This window comes from Oncorhynchus masou, chromosome 22 (genome assembly GCF_036934945.1).
Source record: "Oncorhynchus masou masou isolate Uvic2021 chromosome 22, UVic_Omas_1.1, whole genome shotgun sequence".
Lineage (NCBI taxonomy): Eukaryota > Metazoa > Chordata > Actinopteri > Salmoniformes > Salmonidae > Oncorhynchus > Oncorhynchus masou.
Genome location: NC_088233.1, coordinates 27,751,134 through 27,777,317, shown reverse-complemented (window position 1 = coordinate 27,777,317; position 26,184 = coordinate 27,751,134). Strand labels below are relative to the sequence as shown.

The window sequence follows — 26,184 nt, the reverse complement described above, 5'->3', positions numbered from 1 at the left end:
CCTTCCACATATCCTGCCATTAAGAGCATTCCTCCTGCGGGTGAGAACTCTTTCTTCAAAAAGGGAGAGAAACAGGGACCAGAGGGATGTGACAAATAGATTTTTAAACATTTAAATCAGGCTGTTTTGGGGGGTTAAAACAATGAGAAAAATTCATAAAAGACCACGTGAATTCACAATGCAGAATATTGTGCTATTGCGTATGGTGGGTCTATTGCGTATGACTGCTAGGAGGCAATGAAGTTCTATCTACCGCAGTTGTTGGTTAGCTAGCTAGCGAATTTGAGCCATATCAGCATTGACATGAAATCAGTCAAAACACCTCAAAACAAGAAGTAGTATGAAGAACAAGATGAAACGAGTCACTTAAGATTCGCCACATGGCAGTTTCTTGTCATTGTTGATATTTATCTGGCCATCCAGTATCACAACAACTCACAGACGTCTGCCCCATGAAGCGTGTGTATCATTTTCGTGACGTTGTCAGCCAACCCATCTACACTGAGTGTACAAAACATTAGGAACAACTTCCTAATATTGAGTTGCACCCCCTAATATTGAGTTGCACCCCCTTTTGCCCTCAGAACAGTCTCAATTTGTAGTGGATTTAACAGGTGACCTCAAGGAGGGATCATGGCTTTCACCTGGATTCACCTCGTAAGTCTGTCATGGAAAGAGCCTGTTCCTAATGTTTTGTCCACTCAATGTATATCCGTGGCAAATCATTTGAAAGATGCATATCTCCTATTAACGTTACAGCATTGTATCATTAGGTATTTGTTTCATTTTTCTTTCTCCCTTCATGATGAGGATCAGGACCTGTTAGTGGTAGTTGTGTGTTAACGGCACTGTGACTAATTATGTGGAGAAAAAAAAACACAGTTTTCCGTTGAACGTTCACACCCTTTCAGCAGACAAAAGGATGACGAGAAAAAGAGTGAGAGAAGAGACAGAGTAATGATGGAGAGGGAGATTGAAGTCCTAACAGGGTTCAGACAACAAAGCCAGGAGGTGTAATATCCATAAAGACTGAGCCATCCTCTACAGTGACAGCATCAGTCAGCTGGACTCATCCCCATATGACCCCTGGATAGTGACTCATCACTCTAACACACAAACCTTCACGACAGGCCTTGAAAATACTGCATATCTAGCAAAATAAGGCCAGTTTATTATATGATTTACTCAAAATGATTCCTATTTGTCTCTTTCCATACAACACTTGCCATATAGCTCATGGGGTCCGTACCCAACACCCTCTCGTCTTCAGAAGAAAGAAGGCTTCTTCTTACTAAGAGATGTAAGACAGCTAACTGTGTGGGAGTGGGTTTGTTTGTTCTTTGTTTGTGTGTAATAACTACACAGTCCAGTCTACTCCTACGTGGGGAGAGTGAATGAAGAATGCTAGCAAGGCACTTTAGGCTTCATTTAGGCTCTCCTCTTCTCCCCGGATACGCTATTAGCAGTCTGGAGAGAGTGATGTATGTCCCAAGCCAGGAGAAATGCATAATCAAGCATTGAAAACACACTCTCTCTATCACACACATACATACACACACACACACACACACACACAAACGCAAATACAAACACACACACACCTACATGCACATCAGCCACACATACAGTGACGTTTGTCCACACACACACAATCATCCCAATGCTTTCTATAAAACCTTTCTATACTATCCAACCTGGATATATTACACAATATCCCCCCATTTTATGCACCGGTGTTATATCCTGCTGAAATCCCCTATGGAATAAGATGGTAAATCTGGTGTAGTTGAGTGGCTCTGTGTGGGTCTGCTCTGAGAAGGAATCAAGGAGAGAGTGAGGGGATGAGAAGAGTCTTCCCATCTCATTTACATCACGCCATTCCAAGCCTCTTCTCTCCTCCCTCTCTCCACTAAACTAATGCCGGGACGGGGGGTGTTTATGGCTGAGCAGGAAGGGTAAACAGGAAGTAAAAAAATAAAATAAGGTGAGAGACGTGAAAGTGTCCGAGGAGAATAGGAGACATGCTACTAATATGTGAGGAAACAGACCAATTTGCAGCGCATGTCGTCTTGGGACTAGGACAGAGGCCTGTGAATGATTCTGCTCATGTAGCTGATGAGAGGAGAGGGGAGAGGAGGGAGGCAAGGGAGGAAAGTGTTCTTTAACGTGAGATGTGTTTGTGGGAGGATCTGAAAGGGGGCTCTGGGACTGCTTTTGTACAAGCCAAAACATCTAGCAGCAATCTTGGCTGGGCTGTGACTAGGGTAGGTACTCTAGTTTTTTTATTTCTTTGTTGGCCTGGTATGGTTCCCAATCAGAGGCAGCTGTCTATCGTTGTCTCTGATTGGGGATCATACTTAGGCAGCCTTTCCCACCTGTTGGTTGTGGGATCTTGTTTTTGTATTGTTGCCTTTGAGCACGACAAACCTGCACGTTCGTTTCTTGGCTCTTTATTGTTTTTGTGCCGGTTCTCATAATAAAAGACGATGAACCTAAACCACGCTGCATTTTGGACGGATTCTTACAACAACGTTCGTGACATTATACTTGCGTACTGTTGTTTGTACAGATGAACGTGGTACATTCAGGCATTTGGAAATTGCTCCCAAGGATGAACCAGACTTGTGGAGGTCTACAATTTTGGTCTTGGCTGATTTATTTAGATTTTCCCATGATGTCAAGCAAAGAGGCAATGAGTTTGGAGGTAGGCCTTGAAATACATCCACAGGTACACCTGCCAAGCCATGACATAATTTTCAGGATTTTTCCAAGCTGTTTAAAGGCACAGTCAACTTAGTGTATGTAAACCTCTGACCCACTGGAATTGTGATAATGTGAATTATAAGTGAAATAATCTGTCTGTAAACAATTGTTGGAAAAATAACTTGTGTCATGCACAAAGTAGATGTCCTAACTGACTTGCCAAAACTATAGTTTGTTAACAAGAAATTTGTGGTGGTTGAAAAACGAGTTTTAATGACTCCAACCTAAGTGTATGTATACTTCCGACTTCAACTGCATTTGCATCTTAAAATAGTTTCAACATAACAATTTTATATGTTCGAACTCCCAAAAATAACAAGTTTTCTGTGGTTATTTTGATTGGGGATTTTCATCATTTGTCAGAGTGCCATCAGGTAGCAGGATTTCAGATGTCATGTAAACTAGATTATTAGGAAAATCATTCTTCTTGCAAAGCATGTCAACATTTTAATCAAACTATTATATTAACCTGACTATCCACAATATTCACATAATTGTGTGCATGTAACTGTACTCAGAGAGAGAAAAAAAGAGGAAGAGAGAGAGAGAGAGAGGAAGGGAGAGAGAGAGAACAAGCGAGCACAGGGCCCTGCTCACTGACCTGGGAAATGGGGTGGGGGGGACAAGGAGAACAGAGGAAGGAGAACAGAGGGGAGAGACAGTGACAGTCTTCTGAGTGCTAACTAAAATAGGAGCATCCTGAGGCCCTGCGGGATGTGTGTGTGTGTGTGTGTGTGTGTGTGTGTGTGTGTGTGTGTGTGTGTGTGTGTGTGTGTGTGTGTGTGTGTGTGTGTGTGTGTGTGTGTGTGTCGAGGTCAGCATTTCATATGTGTCACTTCCTGTTGTCCAGTGCGGCAGGATCGCAGCTTGGCACTATGGCTGCGGGCAGAGAAGACTGGCACAGGAGATTACCACACTGGGAGAGACACACACACACACCTCATCTGTCTCCAAACTAGTTTGGATCTGGGTGAGGGTACAATACAGTATATGTGGCATACACAGGCCTCAGCATATGCATACTGTACGTAAGAACTAATGAACCGACACACAGGTATACACTCACATGACCACATATAAGCGCTCTCACAGGCAGAAACAAACACACACTTTCCACTAGAACTTTGCCATATTAATGTAGTTTATGAAGCTGTATGTGAGGAATGGAGAACTCTGCTACCTCACTGTCTCATTTCTGTGTCTGTGGCTCAATGTGCCACCGTCTGTGGATGACTGACTTCTGTTTGCCTGCCTGCCTGAAGGGAAGCCTCTCCCTACACCAGCTCTGTAAAACTGACTACTTTTGCTTGGACTCTAGCAGCATCAGTGACTAACTACTCTGTCTCACTGCTTATCGTGTAGCCCATCTCTTCGTGTTAATCCTGTTGTTTGACATTGCAGGCAGAGGGGTTTCTTCTCCCACCAGCCCCGCTGGACAGTAGGATATATCCTAATTGGTCCCTGAGCACAACAGCCAACAGCCATGTTAATGCCCCGACACAACACATGCACAAGCCTGAAAAAACCCACACTGTAAACAAGAATAACAGGATAATCAGTGGCTGGCTCACTAATTAACATCCTCACAAAACATCTCATTAACATTTCCCACAGAGGGGAGAGATAAAGTGTAAGTGATATTCTGCACAGCGGCCGTTGGTATCGGGAGGGGGGGACAAATATAAGCAGAATTTTAGAAGCAATAAGGAAAAATGAATCACTGGCCAGAGTAACAACGCTTTGGTTGTTAACCAGCAGCTTAACCTGCTTTAATGTGAGTGCAATAACATATGTCTGTTTCAGGGGCACAGTGGTATGGAGCTGTATAGTTCACAGGAGATGGGTGGACAGTGCTTCAACAGGTCAAGGTAATGGGTGCAGACAAAAATCACAGCTGGCCCTCATCAGAATACTGTACGTCCAAAACATCACAAAGAGAACGAAAATTCCACAAATACTGACTTCCAGGAATCAGTGGTGTGTATGTGTGTGTTTGTAGGCATAGCAGAAAGGAGTAGGATATGACCCCTGACCTATGACCTTGTTCTTCCAAACAGACTGTCTGTCCTGACCCCTGCTATTATCCCGCCGTCACCTGAGAATTATACCACTGTCAGGAGATAACCCCATAACCCAGCAATCATCACATAAGCTACCACTACACTGGGGGGGGGGGCTTATGAGAAAGTAGCCCACTGAGTAGACAGAGAGGGAGAGAAGAGAAAGAACGAGAGTTTGGGGAGGAAGAGAGAGAGAGAGACTCCTTTTGTAATCTGGATGACAGGCCAGGTAGGCAGGTTGTGAGGGGTCAGGGGTCAGGTGCTATCAGGAAAGCAGCTCAGTGCCTGGCAGCTCTGACGGAACTCTGCCTGCCTGCCTGCCACCAAGAAGTAGATACCATGACCTTTTGTGTAGAAGACCCCAAAATATGCTCTAAATCACAACGACCTTAACGTGGGAGCATGGGAAAAGGAAGAGAAACATCAATCATAGGACAGATTAATCCTCCTCACCATTCTTCTGCTCCATCTATTAATAATGATGCCAGAGGGGTGAATTTGCTCCCAAGATTTATTCTGATATTGTGATTTCTATTAATTAACCTGCAATAGGGGCCTTCCTTTTAGAGAGGAATATGGACGACTCCGCTTTTTTTTTTAGAATGCAAAATCTCAGCTCATTGACAGCTCATTTAGACTGCAAAATCAAGTACTCATTGACCTATTCTAAAAAGACATTGTGAATAGGGCTGTTGACCGTATTAGCACCACACCGGTGGTCACCAGTTGTAAAGGCAGTCAAATTCCATGTGAACATTTAGTCATGGTAATTAGGCTTCTCCAAGCTCTGATGCTACTGATGGTCATTACTAGCCTACCAAACTTGCTAACTGCCTGGTACTCAGCACTCTATCACTGACATCAATGCAAATGTAATCAAAAATCAAATCAAAACACTTCATGAGAGCCCATGAGCTCATGTTGTGCAACATTTCTATAGGCTATGAAATTGTGCAAGAAAACAGACTGATGGCCTCTATTAAAAAGAAGAGGATCCCATCAGCTTTCTATAGGCTAAGCCTACTATATTTATTTCTCAAATGTCCTAATATTAAACAAATTTTAAGCACATTGCTTCTCTTAACAACAGGAGTATAGCCTACCTGGCTGGCATGAAAATGAACCACAGGAAAAGCATCCTCCATTTGCTATTTAAGTGCAGAGATAACATGGATTTTTTCACCTGCCCCTGTTTTGAGACAGGTGCATGATAACGGTCCATTCTCAATCAAAACTAATTTCACACATATATGATTTAGTAAATGTAAAGACAACATTAAATCAAGAATAGTCTGATGGTTGACAATATTAGCTGATCACTTGTGAATGATGCCCAGTTTAAGGCAAGAAACAATGCTGTTATATCATAGTCGCACACCTCATGTAGCCTAGCCCATAGGCATATATGTTTTCATAAGGTTTGTATCACAACTAAAGTGGCCAAATAACTTCTTAAAATGAAGCACATTAATCTGCTTTACAAAGGGTGTAGAGCCTAACTGGAATACATTAAGCAGCGCGTGAGTTTCAAGTTTGGGGAAGAATATTTTCAACATAAAAATGCACCTTTATATTAAAATAATTACATGCATAATCTCATTTGTGGCCACTTATGATAATGGTGTTTTCCTGCTAATGGAACATTTGAGATTATAGCCTACTGTTGTGTGAACATTGCTGTGCTTATAGTGTGAAGAAATAGCCTAATAGTTAATTTTTTTAAGTATTTGTGATGCTAGTGGTTGTATTAATTTGGGATCTATCGCATCCCACAACTGTCCCAGACTATGTTTGGAATATTTATTTCTCACACAGAATATAATAGGTCAACTTTGTACTATGGGGGATAGTAGATTGACATAGGTTAGTGCTTTTGCTGTTCGTTAAGGCCTACCGTACTTCACATCATACAGTAGGGCAAAAAAGTATTTAGTCAGCCACCAATTGTGCAAGTTCTCCCACTTAAAAAATGAGAGAGGCCTGTAATTTTCATCATAGGTACACTCCAACTATGACAGACAAAATGAGAAAAAAAATCCAGAATATCACATTGTAGGTTTTTAATGAATTTATTTGCTAATTATGGTGGAAACTAAGTATTTGGTCACCTACAAACAAGCAAGATTTCTGGCTCTCACAGACCTGTAACAAACTTGTTTAAGAGGCTCCCAGTGCTCTACTCGTTACCTGTATTAATGGCACCTGTTTGAACTTGTTATCAGTATAAAAGACACCTGTCCACAACCTCAAACAGTCACACTCCAAACTCCACTATGGCCAAGACCAAAGAGCTGTCAAAGGACACCAGAAACAAAATTGTAGACCTGCACCAGGCTGGAAAGACTGAATCTGCAATAGGTAAGCAGCTTGGTTTGAAGAAATCAACTGTGGGAGCAATTATTAGGAAATGGAAGACATACAAGACCACTGATAATCTCCCTCGATCTGGGGCTCCACGCAAGATCCCACCCCGTGGGGTCAAAATGATCACAAGAACGGAGAGCAAATATCCCAGAACCACACGGGGGGACCTAGTGAATGACCTGCAGAGAGCTGGGACCAAAGTAACAAAGCCTACCATCACTAACACACTACGCCGCCAGGGACTCAAATCCTGCAGTGCCAGACGTGTCCATTTGGATGATCCAGAAGAAGATTGGGAGAATGTCATATGGTCAGATGAAACCAAAATAGAACTCTTTGGTAAAAACTCATCTCGTCGTGTTTGGAGGACAAAGAATGCTGAGTTGCATCCAAAAAACACCATACCTACTGTGAAGCATGGGGGTGGAAACATCATGCTTTGGGGATGTTTTTCTGCAAAGGGACCAGGACGACTGATCCGTGTAAAGGAAAGAATGACTGGGGCCATGTATCGTGAGATTTTGAGTGAAAACCTCCTTCCATCAGCAAGGGCATTGAAGATGAAACGTGGCTGGGTCTTTCAGCATGACAATGATCCCAAACACACTGTCCGGGCAACGAAGGAGTGGCTTCGTAAGAAGCATTTCAAGGTCCTGGAGTGGCCTAGCCAGTCTCCAGATCGAAACCCCATAGAACATCTTTGGAGGGAGTTGAAAGTCCGTGTTGCCCAGCAACAGCCCCAAAACATCACTGCTCTGGAGGAGATCTGCATGGAGGAATGGGCCAAAATACCATCAACACTGTGTGAAAAACTTGTGAAGACTTACAGAAAATGTTTGACCTCTGTCATTGCCAACAAAGGGTATATAACAAAGTATTGAGATAAACTTTTGTTATTGACCAAATACTTATTTTCCACCATAATTTGCAAATTCATTAAAAATCCTACAATGTGATTTTCTGGATTTGTTTTTCTCATTTTGTCTGACATAGTTGAAGTGTACCTATGATGAAAATTACAGGTCTCTCTCATCTTTTTAAGTGGGAGAACTTGCACAATTGGTGGCTGACTAAATACGTTTTTGCCCCACTGTACATCCTTACAATGTATTATAAATCAAAACATATAGCCCAACGTTCGTAGAACAACTAAAATTACATGAATAACTATAAATGAAGCATATAGGAGTACCTATTTCTTTGTTAACCTCTCAACACAGAATAGCCACTTGAATGCACTCCCTCAAATTGTTTGGAGTCATCCTTTCCATTTTATTCAGCTTTGTTCAAGTATATTCTTTATACTATGAAATAATATAAAATAATGCAGCTGAATTCTAAGCAGATCTTGTCTGCTAAATGAACTACTGTAGTCCACAGCCAGATGTCATAGCCAGATCAGGACCTTTTCTGTTCTTCTGAAATAGACTACATTTTCTTCATATCATGTTTGTTTAGACCCGTCTAAAATAATTAATGGATTTATTGTGAAGGTGTAGACTATATTACATGTATTTATTAGACTTTTTAAAATGTAGATGTTCCAACGGTCTGCATCAGTGACTTGTAGGCTATGTGTGGAAGCCAGGAGAGGATGGAATGCTTGGAATTAGTCAACACTGTAGCACGCTGGCAATGGTTAACCAATAATAAATTACTGTCTATTTACACTTACGATCTAATGACAATGATTACAAAAAAAAACATTTAAAGGCATAAAAAACACAAATTCCTTTGATTTACAGGGTTAAATAACTCCAATATGTGAGATTAAAAAAGAAATTGTGAACAACTGCTTCATTCTGTCGATATAATAAGATTGGGAGCAACGTGTGAAAAGGGTTGTGGAAATCTGTTGCAGTTAAGTCGACTACAAAACCCACAATCCCACTGCTCTCTCTCTCTCTGGTAAAGCTGGCTAGCCAGCTAGCAAACATAGCTACACACAATAATAACAAAGTCAATATCAGCATGTAAAATAGCTAGCTAGCTGTAAAATGGAAGAAACAAACTGTAATATCAATTTAGGAATTACAATCTCATCACATTCAACCTGGTAGAGATCGCGTTTCTGGCTCAAAGCTGTGTGAGTCAGGTTGCGAGCATGGAAACGAGAAGAGAAAACCGCTTTCCATCTTGGTACTTCAAAGAAGAAAGGATATTAATGTGCACTGTGTACTTTGAGGATATTTAAAGAAAGATATACTTTGTCATGGTGATATAGACGGCTGGATGTGTTGTAGACATGTATACCATCTATTGGCTTATTTGTGATCTGTAGTGCAGGTAATCTTTTAAAAACCATTATGAAATGTGATACATGTTTGCTATCCCCTATCTCCAGTGACAATGGCATAGCACATCTCATTCCATTTCTAGGGTGGATTATCCCTTTAAAGAAATGTAGAACCTATTTCTCAATGCCAGAAATGCTATAATAGTAACTTAGAGCACCCAAAGAAAACATTCCCAAAATACACACTCTTAAATAAATGTTTATAATATTGTAATGTTGTTCTAAAAGTTGGATTTGAAGGTTTCTCCAAATCAGCACAAACTTCAGAAACAATCCCACAACACCCCGCGGTCAGCATCACACAAACTTGTTTTGAACTTATATTTGTATTGTTTTCATATAAGCCCTTTTGGGTTTCCAACCACACCTGCACACCGTTTTTAACAGGTTTTTTTATGTGTACCGTTTTGTCTTTCACTTGTTATCTTTGATGCGAATAAATAAAACCTAATGTAAAACTTTGTGGGATACATTTGTGATAATAAGGCGGGTGGATTGGATGTCTACTCGTCAATATTCAGCAAGAAGTTACTTTCCCTACCATCAAGGTGGCTTTTAAAGCATCTCAAACAGACCGCAGCACCAGTAGAGACAGCATTATCAAGGGCTTCAGTGAGCATGGAACTGAACCGGGTAAGTGAAATAGCTAACTTGCTACCTCTATGCTAATGTTACCTTGCAATACAGCTACCACATTTAGCTCACGTCTTCCATCTAAATAACACTGATCAAACTAATCAAACTAACCAAATGTAAACATGTCTGCCAGCTGTTGGTAGCTAACTACCGGTGCTGTCATACTATAGACAGTACAAGCCTTTGGGAAAGAGTTGTTTCTACGACTGGGGCAAAAACCGTGTGTGTGGATGACTCCTCGGAATTCCAGCAGAATTGTTTATTTTCGTTTAACCAGGTAAGCCAGTTGAGAACAAGTTCTCATTTACAACTGCGACCTGGCCAAGATAGAGCAAAGCAGTGCGACAAAAACAACACAGAGTTACACATGGGATAAACAAACGTACAGTCAATAACACAATAGAAAAATCTGCATACAGTGTGTGCAAATGTAGTAAGATTAGGGAGGTAAGGAAATAAATAGGCCATAATGGCGAAATAATTACAATTTAGCGATTAAACACTGGAGTGATAGATGTGCAGAAGATGAATGTGCAAGTATAGATACTGGGGTGCAAAGGAGCAACAACAACAAAAGAATATGGGGATGACGTAGTTGGGTGGGCTTATTTACAGATGGGCTATGTACAGGTGCACATGTCGGTAAGCTGCTCTGATGGCTAATGCTTAAAGTTAGTGAGGGAGATATACATCTCCAGCTTCAGTGATTTTTGCAATTTGTTCCAGTCAGTGGCAGCAGAGAACTGGAAGGAAAGGTGGCCAAAGGAAGAGTTGGCTTTGGAGGTGACCAGTGAAAAATATCTGCTGGAGCTCGTGCTACGGGTGGGTGCTGCTATGGTAACCAGTGAGATGAGATAAGGCGGGGCTTTACCTAGCAAAGACTTATAGATGACCTGGAGCCAGTGGGTTTGGCGACGAATATGAAGCGAGAGCCAGCCAACAAGAGCATACAGGTCTCAGTGGTGGGTAGTATATGGGGCTTTGGTGACAAAACGGATGGCACTGTGATAGACTACATCCAATTTTCTGAGTAGAGTGTTGGAGGCTATTTTGTAAATGGCATCGCCAAAGTCAAGGATCGGTAGGATAGTCAGTTTTACGAGGTAATGTTTGGCAGCATGAGTGTAGGATGCTTTGTTTTGAAATAGGAAGCCGATTCGAGATTTAATTTTGGATTGGAGATGCTTAATGTGAGTCTGGAAGGAGAGTTTACAGTCTAACCAGACACCTAGGTATTTGTAGTTGTCCACATATTCTAAGTCAGACCCGTCCAGAGTAGTGATGCTAGATGGGCAGGCGGGCGCGGGCAGTGATCGGTTGAATAGCATGCATTTAGTTTTGCTTGCATTTAAGAGAAGTTGGAGGCCACGGAAGGAGTGTTGTATGGCATTGAAGCTCGTCTGGAGGTTTGTTAACACAGTGTCCAAAGAAGGGCCAGATATATACAGAATGGTATACAGTCTGCGTAGAGGTGGATCAGAGAATCACCAGCAGCAGATCAACATCATTGATGTATACAGAGAAAAGAGTCAGCCCGAGAATTGAACCCTGTGGCACCCCCATAGAGACTGCCAAAGGTCCGGACAACGGGCCCTCCGATTTGACACAATGAACTCTATCTGAGAAGTAGTTGGTGAACCAGGCGAGGCAGTCATTTGAGAAACCAAGGATGTTGAGTCTGCCGATGAGAATATGGTGATTGACAGAGTCGAAAGCCTTAGCCAGGTCGATGAATACGACTGCACAGTACTGTCTTTCATCGTTGGCGGTTATAATGTCGTTTAGGACCTTGAGCATGGCTGAGGTGCACCCATGACCAGCTCGGAAACCAGATTGCATAGCGGAGAAGGTACGGTGGGATTCGAAATGGTCAGTGATCTGTTTGTTAACTTGGCTTTCGAAGTCTTTAGAAAGGCAGGGTAGGATAGATATAGGTCTGTAGCAGTTTGGGTCTAGAGTGTCACCCCCTTTGAAGAGGGAGATGACCGCGGCAGCTTTCCAATCTTTAGGGATCTCAGACGATACGAAAGAGAGGTTGAACAGGCTAGAAATAGGGTTTGCAACAATTGTGGCGAATAATTTTAGAAAGAGAGTCCAGATTGTCTAGCCCAGCTGATTTGTAAGGGTCCAGATTTTGCAGCTCTTTCAGGACATCGGCTATCTGGATGAGGGAGAAATGGTGGAAGCTTGGGCAAGTTGCTGTGGGGGGTGCAGAGCTGTTGACCGGGGTAGGGGTAGCCAGGTGGAAAGCATGGCCAGCCGTTGAAAAATGCTTATTGAAATGATTGATTATCATAGATTATCGGTGGGCAGTGGGCAGCTGGGAGGAGGTGCACTTATTCTCCATGGACTTAGCTTTCCTGACTGCCTGTGTATATTGGTTCCTAACTTCCCTGAAGAGTTGCATATCGCGGGGCTATTCGATGCTAATGCCGTACGCCACAGGATTTTTTGTGCTGGTCAAGGGCAGTCAGGTCTGGAGTGAACCAAAGGCTACATCTGTTCTTAGTTCGACATTTTTTTAATGGGGCATGCTTATTTAAGATGGTGAGGAAAGCACTTTTAAAGAATAACCAGGCATCCTCTACTGACGGAATAAGGTCAATATCCTTCCAGGATACCCAGGCCAGGTCAATTAGTAAGGCCTCACAAAGAAGGGCACCTATTGGTAGACGGGTAAAAATGTTTTTGAAAAAGCAGACATTGAATACCCCTTTGAGCATGGTGAAATTATTAATTACACTTTGTATCAATATACCCAGTCACTACAAAGATACATGTGTCCCTCCTAACTCAATTGTCAGAGAGGAAGGAAACCGCTCAGGAATTTTACTATGAGGCCAATGTTGATTTTAAATGCTGTGATAGGAGAAAACTGAGGATGGATCAACAACGTTGCAGTTACTACACCATACTGACATAATTGACAGAGTGAAATGAAGGAAGCCTGTAGAGAATACAAATATTCAAAAACATGCATCCTGTTTGCAACAAGGCACTAAAGTAACACTGCAAAAAATGTAACACAGCAATTAACTTTTTATCCTGAATACAAAGTGTTATGTTTGGGGCAAATCCAATACAACACATTAATGAGTACCAATCCTCATATTTCCAAGCAAGTGGTGGCTGCATCATGTTATGGGTATGCTTGTAATTATTAAGGACAGGGGAGTTTTTCAGGTTAAAAAGGAAACGGAATGGACCTAAGCACAAGCAAAATCCTAGATTGTAACGGTTTTCTTGGTGTGAAGGAGAGTCAGACCAAAATGCGGCGTGGCTATTGAGATTCATGTTTTAATGAAACAAGGAAAACACGATTCAATACAAAAAAACAACAAACGTAACACGAAAACCGAAACAGCCTATACTGGTGCAAAGTAACACAGAGACAGAAACAAGGACAGGAACAATCACCCACAAAACCCAACACCAAACAGGCTACCTAAATATGGTTCCCAATCAGAGACAATGACTAACACTTGCCTCTGATTGAGAACCATATCAGGCCAAACATAGAATGCCCACTCATATCACACCCTGACCAAACAAAACATAGAAACATACAAAGCAAACTATGGTCAGGGTGTGACATAGATGAAAACCTGGTTCAGTTTGCTTTCCAGCAAACACTGGGGGGTGAATTAATCTTTCAGCAGGACAATAACCTAAAACACAAGACCAAACATATACTGGAGTTGCTTATCAAGAAGACAGTGAATGTTCTTGAGTGGGCAAGTTGCAGTTGTGATTTAAATATACTTGAACATCTATGGCAAGACCTGAAAATGGTTGTTCAGCAATGATCAACAACCAATTTGACAGAGCTTGAAAAATTTTGAAAATAATACATAGAAAAAATGTTCAAGGTGTGGAAAGCTCTTAGAGACTTACCCAGAAAACCCCACAGCTGTAATCGCTGTTAAAGGTGCTTCTACAAAGTATTGATTCAGGGGTATGACTACTTATGTAAATTAGATATTTCAATATTTAATTTTCAAAAATTTTGCAAAAATGTCTAAAATCATGTTTTCACTTTGTCATTATGGGGTATTGTGTGTATATGGGTGAGACAATAAATCAATTTAATCCATTTTGAATTCAGGCAATAAAATGTGGAATAAATCAAGTGGTATGAATACTTTCTGAAGGCACTGTATTCCCTACACTGGACTGATGGCAGATTTTAGGAATGGAATATGTAATATGTTGGGCCTGCGCGATGTGGGGACTGCACACTGCAGTAATTCAATCTGTGGCTCCGGGGGAGTTTTCTAAACGGCCTGCTAGGTGCAGGCTTCACTGAAATGCGATGCTCCGGCCATGGATCCGATCACGGATCTGGTGGTATTTCTGAGAATCCCCGGAGCCAGTCTTTGGATGGGTGGATTTTGCTTAATGGGAAAGTGTTTTTGTTTTTTATCTTTGGATCGATGTTGTCACAGTTGCTTCAAAGTTGAAGAGGCAGCAGCTAGCTTTAGCTTGATATAGCTAGTTCTCTTCCTCTGTTTCTGAATGAATTTGTGGCTATTTCTTTCTAGCTGGCAAAATAAGTGAGCTAGATTTGGTTTGTGTACTGCCATATGTCGATAACACTGCTAATTTTGACACTGGTATAGGCTAATAAATATTCCAAGCCTAGCCAGCGAGACAGTGATAGCCACAAGCTACAACTGGGGAGAGAGGGAGGAGAGGATTCACATTCTGTTTCATTTGCTGCTGACATGCTAATGTTAACTCAAATAAAAAAGGATCACATGTAATTGATGAAATTAGATTTTAAATGTGCCAATACATTGTGAATATTTTAGAAACATCTCACAGCCGTTTCCATACTAAAGATGAAGTACCACTTGAACACCAGCTTACCATGTACACTAGTCTACAGGCAATGGTTCGTTAGTTTCCGGCAATCATTTTTCAAGTTAGAAAAAGTTCATATACAGCACCAACTACATAAATATCTGATATGGTCTATTATCTGCTACCTAAACTTTTACAACAAATTAATTTAAGAAAAAACAAGTATTGCTGTTTAGGAATATGTTTGTTTAATTAGAGATCCGGGTTGAGTTTAAAACTGTAGGTCTGTTATCATTCACATCTATCAGTCTTCATCTCTCTTCACTCAGTGTTCCCTCTCTTCTCAGTTTCTCCCACTATGCTCTCTCTCCCTCTCACTCATTCCCTCACTTACTCTATCTCACTTTGTGCAATGAGTTCTCTCTCTCTCCCTCCCCTCTCTCCCGGTAATCAACTCAGTACTAATGGCTTATTCTTTCTGCTCCAGCAGACACATCCCACTTGTTTATTTCCCCCCACTCGTAAATCTGGAGGAGCTAAAATTGTACCGTTATAATCTCAGGTAATTATCAGACACCCTCTCTCTCCATTCCTCCATCTCTCCGTCACTCTCTTACCCCCACCTCTATATTAAACAGCCATCCCTTTGTAACTCTCACTGATGTGGGATTCAAGTGTTTTCAGTTTGTGTGTACAGTATGTGTAGGTTAAAGACATGCTCCGGAACTTTGGCGACTACTAAGTATTTTTAAACCACCCACTTTGGGCTGGATGTGTCAATGCATAGTTCATACATGCATAACATATGAGCAGAATTATTGTTTTACCTCAACTAGCTACACAATCCCTAGTGTGAAAGAAACTTTTTTTGCTGGAAACTGTTGTGCTGTGCCATTTTCCCTACATTCCCACCCGTGGGCCAGCCCACTACCAATTTGAGTTCAACCAATGAGCTTCAGCCCCTCGCCATGCGAGTGACAGCTAGCAAGAGGCATATCATGCACAGACAGCAGAGCGATAAGTGGATAAGTGGAATGGAGTCAAACATTTGGTTTCCATATGTTTGATGTGTTTGATAACGTTCCATTTATTCCATTGCAGCCATTATAATGAACCCGTTGTCCTATAGCTCTTCCAACCAGCCTCCACTGAAGTGCACATGTGAGACGTACTAATTTTAGGGGACCACTTTTGGCTCGTGAGTGCTAGTTTCAGAACTACTGGCTCAAAAGTACACATAAGTATCAGAGAATATCTTTAATAAAGCACCAGCAGTGTGTATGTGTAGGTTAATAAACCTTCAGCAGTGTGTATGTGTAGGTTAATAAACCTCCAGCAGTGTGTATTGTATGTGTAGGTTAATAAACCTCCAGCAGTGTGTATGTGTAGGTTAATAAACCTCCAGCAGTGTGTACTGTATGTGTAGGTTAATAAACCTCCAGCAGTGTGTACTGTATGTGTAGGTTAATAAACCTCCAGCAGTGTGTATGTGTAGGTTAATAAACCTGCAGCAGTGTGTATGTGTAGGTTAATAAACCTCCAGCAGTGTGTATGTGTAGGTTAATAAACCTCCAGCAGTGTGTATGTGTAGGTTAATAAACCTCCAGCAGTGTGTATGTGTAGGTTAATAAACCTCCAGCAGTGTGTATGTGTAGGTTAATAAACCTCCAGCAGTGTGTATGTGTAGGTTAATAAACCTCCAGCAGTGTGTATGTGTAGGTTAAAAAACCTCCAGCAGTGTGTATGTGTAGGTTAATAAACCTTCAGCAGTGTGTATGTGTAGGTTAATAAACCTCCAGCAGTGTGTATGTGTAGGTTAATAAACCTCCAGCAGTGTGTATGTGTAGGTTAATAAACCTCCAGCAGTGTGTATGTGTAGGTTAATAAACCTCCAGCAGTGTGTATGTGTAGGTTAATAAACCTCCAGCAGTGTGTACTGTATGTGTAGGTTAATAAACCTCCAGCAGTGTGTATGTGTAGGTTAATAAACCTCCAGCAGTGTGTACTGTATGTGTAGGTTAATAAACCTCCAGCAGTGTGTATGTGTAGGTTAATAAACCTGCAGCAGTGTGTATGTGTTGGTTAATAAACCTCCAGCAGTGTGTATTGTATGTGTAGGTTAATAAACCTCCAGCAGTGTGTATGTGTAGTTTAATAAATCTCCATCAGTGTGTATGTGTAGGTTCATTAAACTCCAGCAGTGTGTACTGTATGAGTAGGTTAATAAACCTCCAGCAGTGAGTACTGTATGTGTAGGTTAATAAACCTCCAGCAGTGTGTACTGTATGTGTAGGTTAATAAAACCCCAGCAGTGTGTACTGTATGTGTAGGTTCATTAAACTCCAGCAGTGTGTACTGTATGTGTAGGTTAATAAAACCCCAGCAGTGTGTACTGTATGTGTAGGTTCATTAAACTCCAGCAGTGTGTGACTCACCCACTCCTGCTGTATGAGGCTGACAGCCTTGATGGCCTTGGAGAGATTCCTACAGGCCAGGATCACATGGGCCCCATGGAGGGCAAACGACTTGGCTGTCTCAAAACCTACACAGAAAGAGGAGGTAGCAACAGGGGTAGGGAGAGAGGGAGAGAGAGATGTTTACACCGATCCACAAAGAATTAGAAAACAAACCCAATTTTGATAAATTCCCATATCTATTGGATGAAATACCACAGTGTGCCTTCACAGCAGCAAGATTTATGACTTGTTGCCACAAGAAAAGGGCAACCAGTGAAGAACATAATTGTTAATACACCCCATATTTATGTTTATTTGCACATCGTTACAACATTTGAAATGTATTTTATTATTTTGAAACTTCTGTGAGTGTAATGTTTACTGTTAATTTTTATTGTTTATTTCACTTTTGTTTATTATCTACTTCACTTTCTTTGGCAATGTTTGGCAATGTTTCCCATGCCAATAAAGCCCTTGAATTGAATGGAGAGGAAGGGGCATGGAAGAGGGGAGCAGCAGAGGGGGTGGAGGGAGAGAAGATAGAGAGGAGGGAGACAGAGGGAGTAATGCTTTAAAGAGGAGTTATTTTGGGAGATCATTTGGAGATACTCAGGGCAATTGACTGTGAAGGGGAATAAGATGAGTTAGAAATTATATTAAACATAGATATGGATTCTATCACTGAGGAGGAAGCCAAAGGGTCTACTAGGGAAAGTTAATCATGTCTCTGTGAAGTGATGAAACTGATTGAATTAATGTGGTTCAGGACTTCACCCACTAGTCTCGGATACAGTTATAGGAAACCAACCACAAGCCATTTTACAAGTTATCACTATCCACTGACAGTACTGAGAGAAACATGGAGATTCATATTGGTTGGAGTGATAATGTGATATCAGTTCTGCTAGCAATAACAATAATGATGTTGATGATTAGGTTAACTACTGAAGTTATAGAGAGGACAACTAGAAAATGTGAATCTTTCGACTGACTTGAAGAAAACGTCCATATAAAACCTTGGTGTGATATTCTAGCACTTCAAAGACTGACTGATAAAGACATTTATTACATCAAAAGAGTGGTTCTGATAGAAACTGGATTTATCAGTACAAGACTACTTCACGACTCCATACAAATCATGTAGTCACGATAAAACGGACAAAAAACTAGATAGAGACGGAAGTTCATTTCCAAATTGCCAGTCTAAATGGGTCATTTCAACCCAGAGGTAGAATTCATTTACGAGATTACATTTTCCTTAAATCATGTTTTTATTTCCTGTTAAGATTGACTAACTTTCCCATCCGTGGATGTTGATATTAACAGTGTGCTATAAACCGTTCAGTATCCACTCAGTGGTACACTATTTCTCAAACATTTCCTTTGACAGTCATGTATACATCTTTAATAAACAGATACACACAGCAGGTGCACACACACACACACACACACACACACACACACACACACACACACACACACACACACACACACACACACACACACACACACACACAGAGTGATGAGTGACAGGCCGGTAGGGCAGGTTGATGCCCGCTAAGTGGTTGTGACAGAGAGGGAGTGGCAGACAGGCAGTGCCACAGCCAGCGTGGATTAAAACCAACCAGTAATTAGATTAGGTCTTAATCTGATTTTCATTAAATGGAGAACTAGGAGGCCTAATTGTGAGTGGAGTGTTAAAGAGTAATATCTATTAAAACTGTAAATTGGAGTGGGATTGGAAGGTCTCGATGACAACTGAAGCATGGAATTCAATCATATGACACTTATTAGGTGTAATGGAAAATGCGCTGCCACGCGTCCCATCGCAGGAAAAGGACACAAACATAATAACAAAATGAAAGAAGAGAAAGTGTTGCACTTTGACTGTGAGAAAATTATAAATAAACACTTTTTAAAATGGTGTTTGAACAGGCATAATCTTACATACCAAGTATCACAGAGCCTTGACACAAACTTTTTCTCGCCCTCTCCGACTAGTTTTATAGTTGTTCAAATACCCCTTACCAGTTCAAATACTAATATGTCAAATGGGAATGTTTCTCAAACAAAACATCTGATTTACCCTACATTATACAATGAACCAGACAGCAACAAACCCAAGGTTCTACTCATATTTACAAAGAATAAACAGCAGTCAGAACAGGAGGTTAGACATGCCTGCTACAGCTTCAATCAATGATTATTCCATCCTGTCTAAATTGGACAAGAACACTGGCAGCTGGGTAAACAATGCCACCCCACACTCACTTGTTGTGTGTACCAAGCATGAAAGTGAAATTAATCGACACCAGTGTTTTCCATAATGGAGGACAAATTAGAATATTACAACAACAACATGGGTGACAGAGACGTGTTTTCTTCATGACAAATAACAAGGGCTTGGCATTAATTGTGAAATAACGAGAGTGCCGTTGGTTTACAAAGACTCCCCACCCTCAAGCCTGTGTTTCCTGTACGGAGGTGGTGTGGAGATTAGTTCCTGGTCAGGTGAACAACAGGGGGAGGTTATTTAGCGTGGCACTCAGACTGTAGAACATGACAGGAGGTCAGGCTGGGGTATGTTCTACTCAGGGATAATGAGAGGCCTACTCAACAGTAAGCGTTTAGACTAGGGAAAGACACACCACACTCTTAGGGCTGGTTTCCTGGACCCAGATTAAGACTACTTCAGGATTAAAAAGCATTTTCAATGGAGAATCTTCATCACTTTGAAGGTCCGTAGCATCCATAAGTAAAACACTGTATTATTGTACAATCAGAGAAACATCTCTATAAAGCAGTGGATGGATGCTCTGCATGGTACATTAGGATCCTGGCCACCCTGATATCCCCAATAATGAGTGTGATTTAACGCTCTGTTTGTCCTGCGAGGCCCAACGCCCCTCTCCGTATTTCCTCCATACACAGGTGTATTGGCTCAGCCTAATGAGATCATTACCAATAAACCTGTTTATTTGGCAAATGGAAAAGCATTTTACTACAATGAACTGTGTTAATTTGGGCAAACAGAACTAAAATCAGATCATTAAAACTGACAATGGTAAACATGTTTATTTGGCGAACAGATAACCTCCCTTGCCAGAAGATTCAGACCCTACCGTTATTCTTGTTTACACTGAGCTGCACTGAAGTCGGAGGCACTGGTCTATTTACCATTAGGCAGAAGAGGCGATTGCCTCACACCATCAGGGGACCTCATGATCTGGGCATAAAAAAATAGATACAAAAATAATATTTTCTCAGCTTGAGGTCTTCTCATGCTCTTGTTCTTAACTGACTTGCCTAGTTAAATAAAAAAATAAATCCACTGTATCTGTCGGCGGTGGAAGGTGGCCGAGCTACATCAGTATTTGTCAGGCCAGGAGACATCCGGAAAATCGGTCTTCTCACGAAAATATTGGTAGCGTCCGAACAGTTTGGGCTATACGATTATATGACCCTCGATGGAAAGATGAGACTTACGAACAATGTTTTTCTCTATGACCCCCACAAGTGTCACTAGACTCACCTGAAGGTACCGGGCTGAAAAATGAATGGAAGTCAATATGGCATTTCCACGTTAAAAAGGTAATTCCATGATAAAATATTATAAAAATTATTGAGCTTTCTTCTCTCTCTCACATACAGAACAGACACTTCAAAACATACTTCCTTTTGATAACATTTTGACTGTTTTTCCATGTATGAATCTGTTATTAAATGCGTTTCTATGGGCTAATAGCATTAAGGCCAAATTCAATGTTTCATCAAATATATACACTGCTCAAAACAATTAAGGGAACACTAAAATAACACATACTATATCTGAATGAATGAAATATTCTTATTAAATGCTTTTTTCTTTACCTAGTTGAATGTGCTGACAACAAAATCACACAAAAATGATCAATGGAAATCAAATTTATCAACCCATGGAGGTCTGGATTTGGAGTCACACTCAAAATTAAAGTGAAAAAGCACACTACAGGCTGATCCAACTTTGATGTAATGTCCTTAAAACAAGTCAATATGAGGCTCAGTAGTGTGTGTGGCCTCCACGTGCCTGTATGACCTCCCTACAACGCCTGGGCATGCTCCTGATGAGGTGGCGGATGGTCTCCTGAGGGATCTCCTCCCAGACCTGGACTAAAGCATCCGCCAACTCCTGGACAGTCTGTGGTGCAACGTGGCGTTGGTGGATGGAGCGAGACATGATGTCCCAGATGTGCTCAATTGGATTCAGGTGTGGGGAACGGGCGGGCCAGTCCTTAGCATCAATGCCTTCCTCTTGCAGGAACTGCTGACACACTCCAGCCACATGAGGTCTAGCATTGTCTTGCATTAGGAGGAAGACAGGGCCAACCGCACCAGCATATGATTTCACAAGGGGTCTGAGGATCTCATCTCGGTACCTAATGGCAGTCAGGCTACCTCTAGCGAGCACATGGAAGGCTGTGCGGCCCCCCAAAGAAATGCCACCCCACACCATGACTGACCCACCGCCAAACCGGTCATGCTGGAGGATGTTGCAGGCAGCAGAACGTTCTCCACAGCGTCTCCAGCCTCTGTCACGTCTGTCACATGTGCTCAGTGTGAACCTGCTTTCATCTGTGAAGAGCACAGGGCGCCAGTGGCGAATTTGCCAATCTTGGTGTTCTCTGGCAAATGCCAAACATCCTGCACGGTGTTGGGCTGTAAGCACAACCCCCACCTGTGGACGTCGGGCCCTCATACCACCCTCATGGAGTCTGTTTCTGACCGTTTGAGCAGACACATGCACATTTGTGGCCTGCTGGAGGTCATTTTGCAGGGCTCTGGCAGTGCTCCTCCTGCTCCTCCTTGCACAAAGGCGGAGGTAGCGGTCCTGCTGCTGGGTTGTTGTCCTCCTACGGCCTCCTCCACATCTCCTGATGTACTGGCCTGTCTCCTGGTAGTGCCTCCATGCTCTGGACACTACGCTGACAGACACAGCAAACCTTCTTGCCACAGCTCGCATTGATGTTCCATCCTGGATGAGCTGCACTACCTGAGCCACTTGTGTGGGTTGTAGATTCCATCTCATGCTACCACTAGAGTGAAAGCACCGCCAGCATTCAAAAGTGACCAAAACATCAGCCAGGAAGCATAGGAACTGAGAAGTGGTCTGTGGTCACCACCTGCAGAACCACTCCTTTATTGGGGGTGTCTTGCTAATTGCCTATAATTTCCACCTGTTGTCTATTCCATTTGCACAACAGCATGTGAAATTTATTGTCAATCAGTGTTGCTTCCTAAGTGGACAGTTTGATTTCACAGAAGTGTGATTGACTTGGAGTTACATTGTGTTGTTTAAGTGTTCCCTTTATTTTTTGGAGCGGTGTATGTATTTTCATATCTAAAATTCCAAATCAAATAGTTAAATGATCCTTGGTATCTTAAAACAATTCCATACGTTAGCTTAGTAGAAACCCATCCCCGGCCCTTAGACTAGTGGCAGTCACATGCACATGCCCCTTTCCCCTTCCAGTCTCCAAAGGACGCCAAAATCATTTTTTTGTATACATTCTTCGTCATTGTTGTTCGGAATTCACTGCCTGCAAGTTGTCATCAAGTTCACCCCCCCCACCCCCAACCCGTCCGTTGGTTGGTTGCGCCTGTTCATCTTCCCTGTACGGCGCTCACACGCACCCGGTATCCAAACATGCGTGGCTTGAGAGATACACTCACCATTCTAGTGTGTGTAGTTAGATACCTTGTTTAAATATGAACAGTAATAAAAGTTTTAAAAGTTTGAAATATCCAATAAATGTCGCTCCACTTCATGATTGTGTCCCACTTGTTGTTGATTCTTCACAAAAAAATACAGTTTTATATCTTTATGTTTGAAGCCTGAAATGTGGCAAAAGGTCGCAAAGTTCAAGGGGGCCGAATACTTTCGCAAGGCACTGTATACCCAAAACAAGCAGTATTTCAAGCTTCTCGACCGAGCAGTGTGGATAAAGTTGAAGTTAGGAAAACAGTGGCATCTCCCATCCCTGCATTGAGGTGAATTTTCCAACCCATATCTCGGCCGGCTCCGGTGTATTAATGTAACCATGATTGTGTTCCGACCCCAGCGCCGTGTAAACAAGCGTAACGGTAGGGTCGGTATCTTCTGGTAAATAACCTCACTTTCTCTTGCCCCCAAATATCTCATGCTCCTTCTCTTTCTCTCTACCAAATCAAAACTGTACAACATAATTATTCACACCCTAACACCACCCCACTAACAGTGTTAACTAAAAAGGTTTACACTCATTCTCTCGCTCTATAGAGAACTTCCACCTGCTCTAACACTCAGCTCTCCCCAATTCCTAACTATTCTTACTGCAGTACCTCCTGTGCGTCTCAACGATGAATACAACTGTTCCTACTCTAGAGTATTTTAAGCCCCAAAAGACCGGACTCCACGCCTGCAATGAGGAGCGCTCTAATTCTCCTCCATTCCAACTGCAGCCCTTCCATTAGTTCCAGGGAGGTGGCGTCACCCCAAAAGTGGGATGTATGGTTTGTAATTACAGCCCAGGTGTAAGTCGGTCCACCTGAGAGGCCTGAAGTGGTTCTATTAGCCCTGGTCTGACCCCTCTTAACCTCCCACCTGGCCCGCACAATCCTCCTGTCCCCTATCTCATGCTCCACACTGCTCTCTCACACACACACAACGGAGGGCTATTTTCATCACTGTCATCAAACCCCCCCCTACGTAGCTTCATCTCCTCGTCATCCCCACACTGTAAACCTGATGGTTCCATAAACTACTTCACTACACACAATAACCCAGTCACCTTTCATTTGAATCCAGAGGGCTTTAAGCACATATGTATTCCATCCTCTCTCTCTAACCATACCAGTTAAATTATATTACAGCTGTAATCATTATCGAACCCTCTTGGCCTACAACACAATTCACTTGCATGTTACAACAGTTTGGGACTGCAAGGTGAATTTGATCCAAGGTTAATAAAGTTGAATAATTTGACTAACCAACCATAACTGGTTCTCATTACGTAGACAATAAACGTCTTCCTCAGAGAGGACATGCAATGCCAGTTGTAAAACCCTTCCATTTCCTCATTTATAATAACACCAGCCAAGTCCAATGAGACACGGGACTTTACACAAGAGATTGGGACAGGGGACTTTACACAAGAGATTGGGACAGGGGACTTTACACAAGAGATTGGGACAGGGGACTTTACACAAGAGATTGGGACAGGGGACTTTACACAAGAGATTGGGACAGGGTACTGTACACAAGAGATTGGGACAGGGTACTTTACACAAGAGATTGTCCCACAGTAATAATACACACTCAAGCATATTTGCACACATACAGTGTATACAGAGACACACACATGTCTGTTGCATCTTGTTATCCTCTACTTCCTCCCAGTCAGTCCAAGCATGAATAATGAATCCCCGCCGTACCAGGCGGTGGGCTTAACACATGGCTGGGCCGCTCTTTAAGGGCTCCTTATTCACAAACAGCAGTGGTGCAGTAAATACCAGGGCTTTGCTGCCAATTTAATGGCAGTTATGCTTAACAAATCTCCCTCAATCTAATGCTCACTCACAAAGCCTGGCTATGGGCTTAACCTGCACACTGAGCCTCCCTCCTGTCCACTCCCTCCCTCTCTCTCTCTCTCTCTTTCTCTGCGACTGGCTGCATCAGTTTAGTGAGCTGTCCTTCCAGAGAGAGGAGAGAGCAGGCCTAGCTCATAATCCACACAACACAACACAGGGATCAACACAAAAACCAAACAATAACACTCTTTCATGAATAACAAATAACATTCAAATACCTAAAACGCCAAGGGAATGATTTTTAGAGATAGGTTGATCACTTAGAAATGGGGTCACTTAAAAATGTCCTTGTTTTTGAAAGAAAATCACATTTCTAGTCCATTAAATAACATCAAATTGAACATAAATACAGTGTAGACATTGTTAATGTTGTCAATGACTATTGTAGCTGGAAACGGCTGGTTTTTATATATCTACATAGGTGTACAGAGGCCCATTATCAGCAACCATCACTCCTGTGTTCCAATGGCACGTTGTGTTAGCTAATTCAAGTGTATCATTTTAAAAGGCTAATTGATCATTAGAAAACCCTTTTGCAATTATGTTAGCACAGCTGAAAACTGTTGTCCTGATAAAAGAAGCAATAAAACTGGCCTTCTTTAGACTAGTTGAGTATCTGGAGCATCAGCATTTATGGGTTTGATTACAGGTTCAAAACGGCTGGAAACAAAGAACTTTCTTCTGAAACTCATCAGTCTATTCTTGTTCTGAGAAATGAAGGCTATTCCATGGGAGCAATTACCAAGAAACAGAAGATCTCATACAACGCTGTGTACTACTCCCTTCACAGAACGGTGCAAACTGTCTCTAACCAGAATAGAAAGAGGAGTGGGAGGCCCCGGTGCACAACTGAGCAAGAGGACAAGTACATTAGTGTCTAGTTTGAGAAACAGACGCCTCAAGTCCTCAACTGGCAGCTTCATTAAATAGTACCCACAAAACACCAGTCTCAATGTCAATAGTGAAGCGGCGACTCCAGGATGATGGCCTTCTAGGCAGAGTTGCAAAGATAAAGACATATCTCAGACTGGCCAATAAAAATAAAAGATTAAGATGGGCAAAAGAACAGACACTGGACAGAGAAACACTGCCTAGAAGGCCAGCATCCCGGAGTCGCCTCTTCACTGTTGATATTGAGACTGGTGTTCTGCAGGTACTATTTAATGAAGCTGCCAGTTGAGGACTTGTGAGGTGTCTGTTT

General features: G+C 42.0%; 1 protein-coding gene across 1 annotated transcript in view; it reads right to left on the bottom strand.

Moving 5' to 3' along the window:
- LOC135509274 (WW domain-containing oxidoreductase) overlaps nucleotides 1–26,184 on the bottom strand; it is a 188,293-nt gene that overhangs the window by 148,314 nt on the left and 13,795 nt on the right. The window contains exon 5 of the mRNA XM_064929789.1: nucleotides 17,358–17,464. Within this exon, the coding sequence (XP_064785861.1) occupies nucleotides 17,358–17,464 (107 nt within the window). The remainder of the gene's footprint in view (nucleotides 1–17,357; nucleotides 17,465–26,184) is intronic.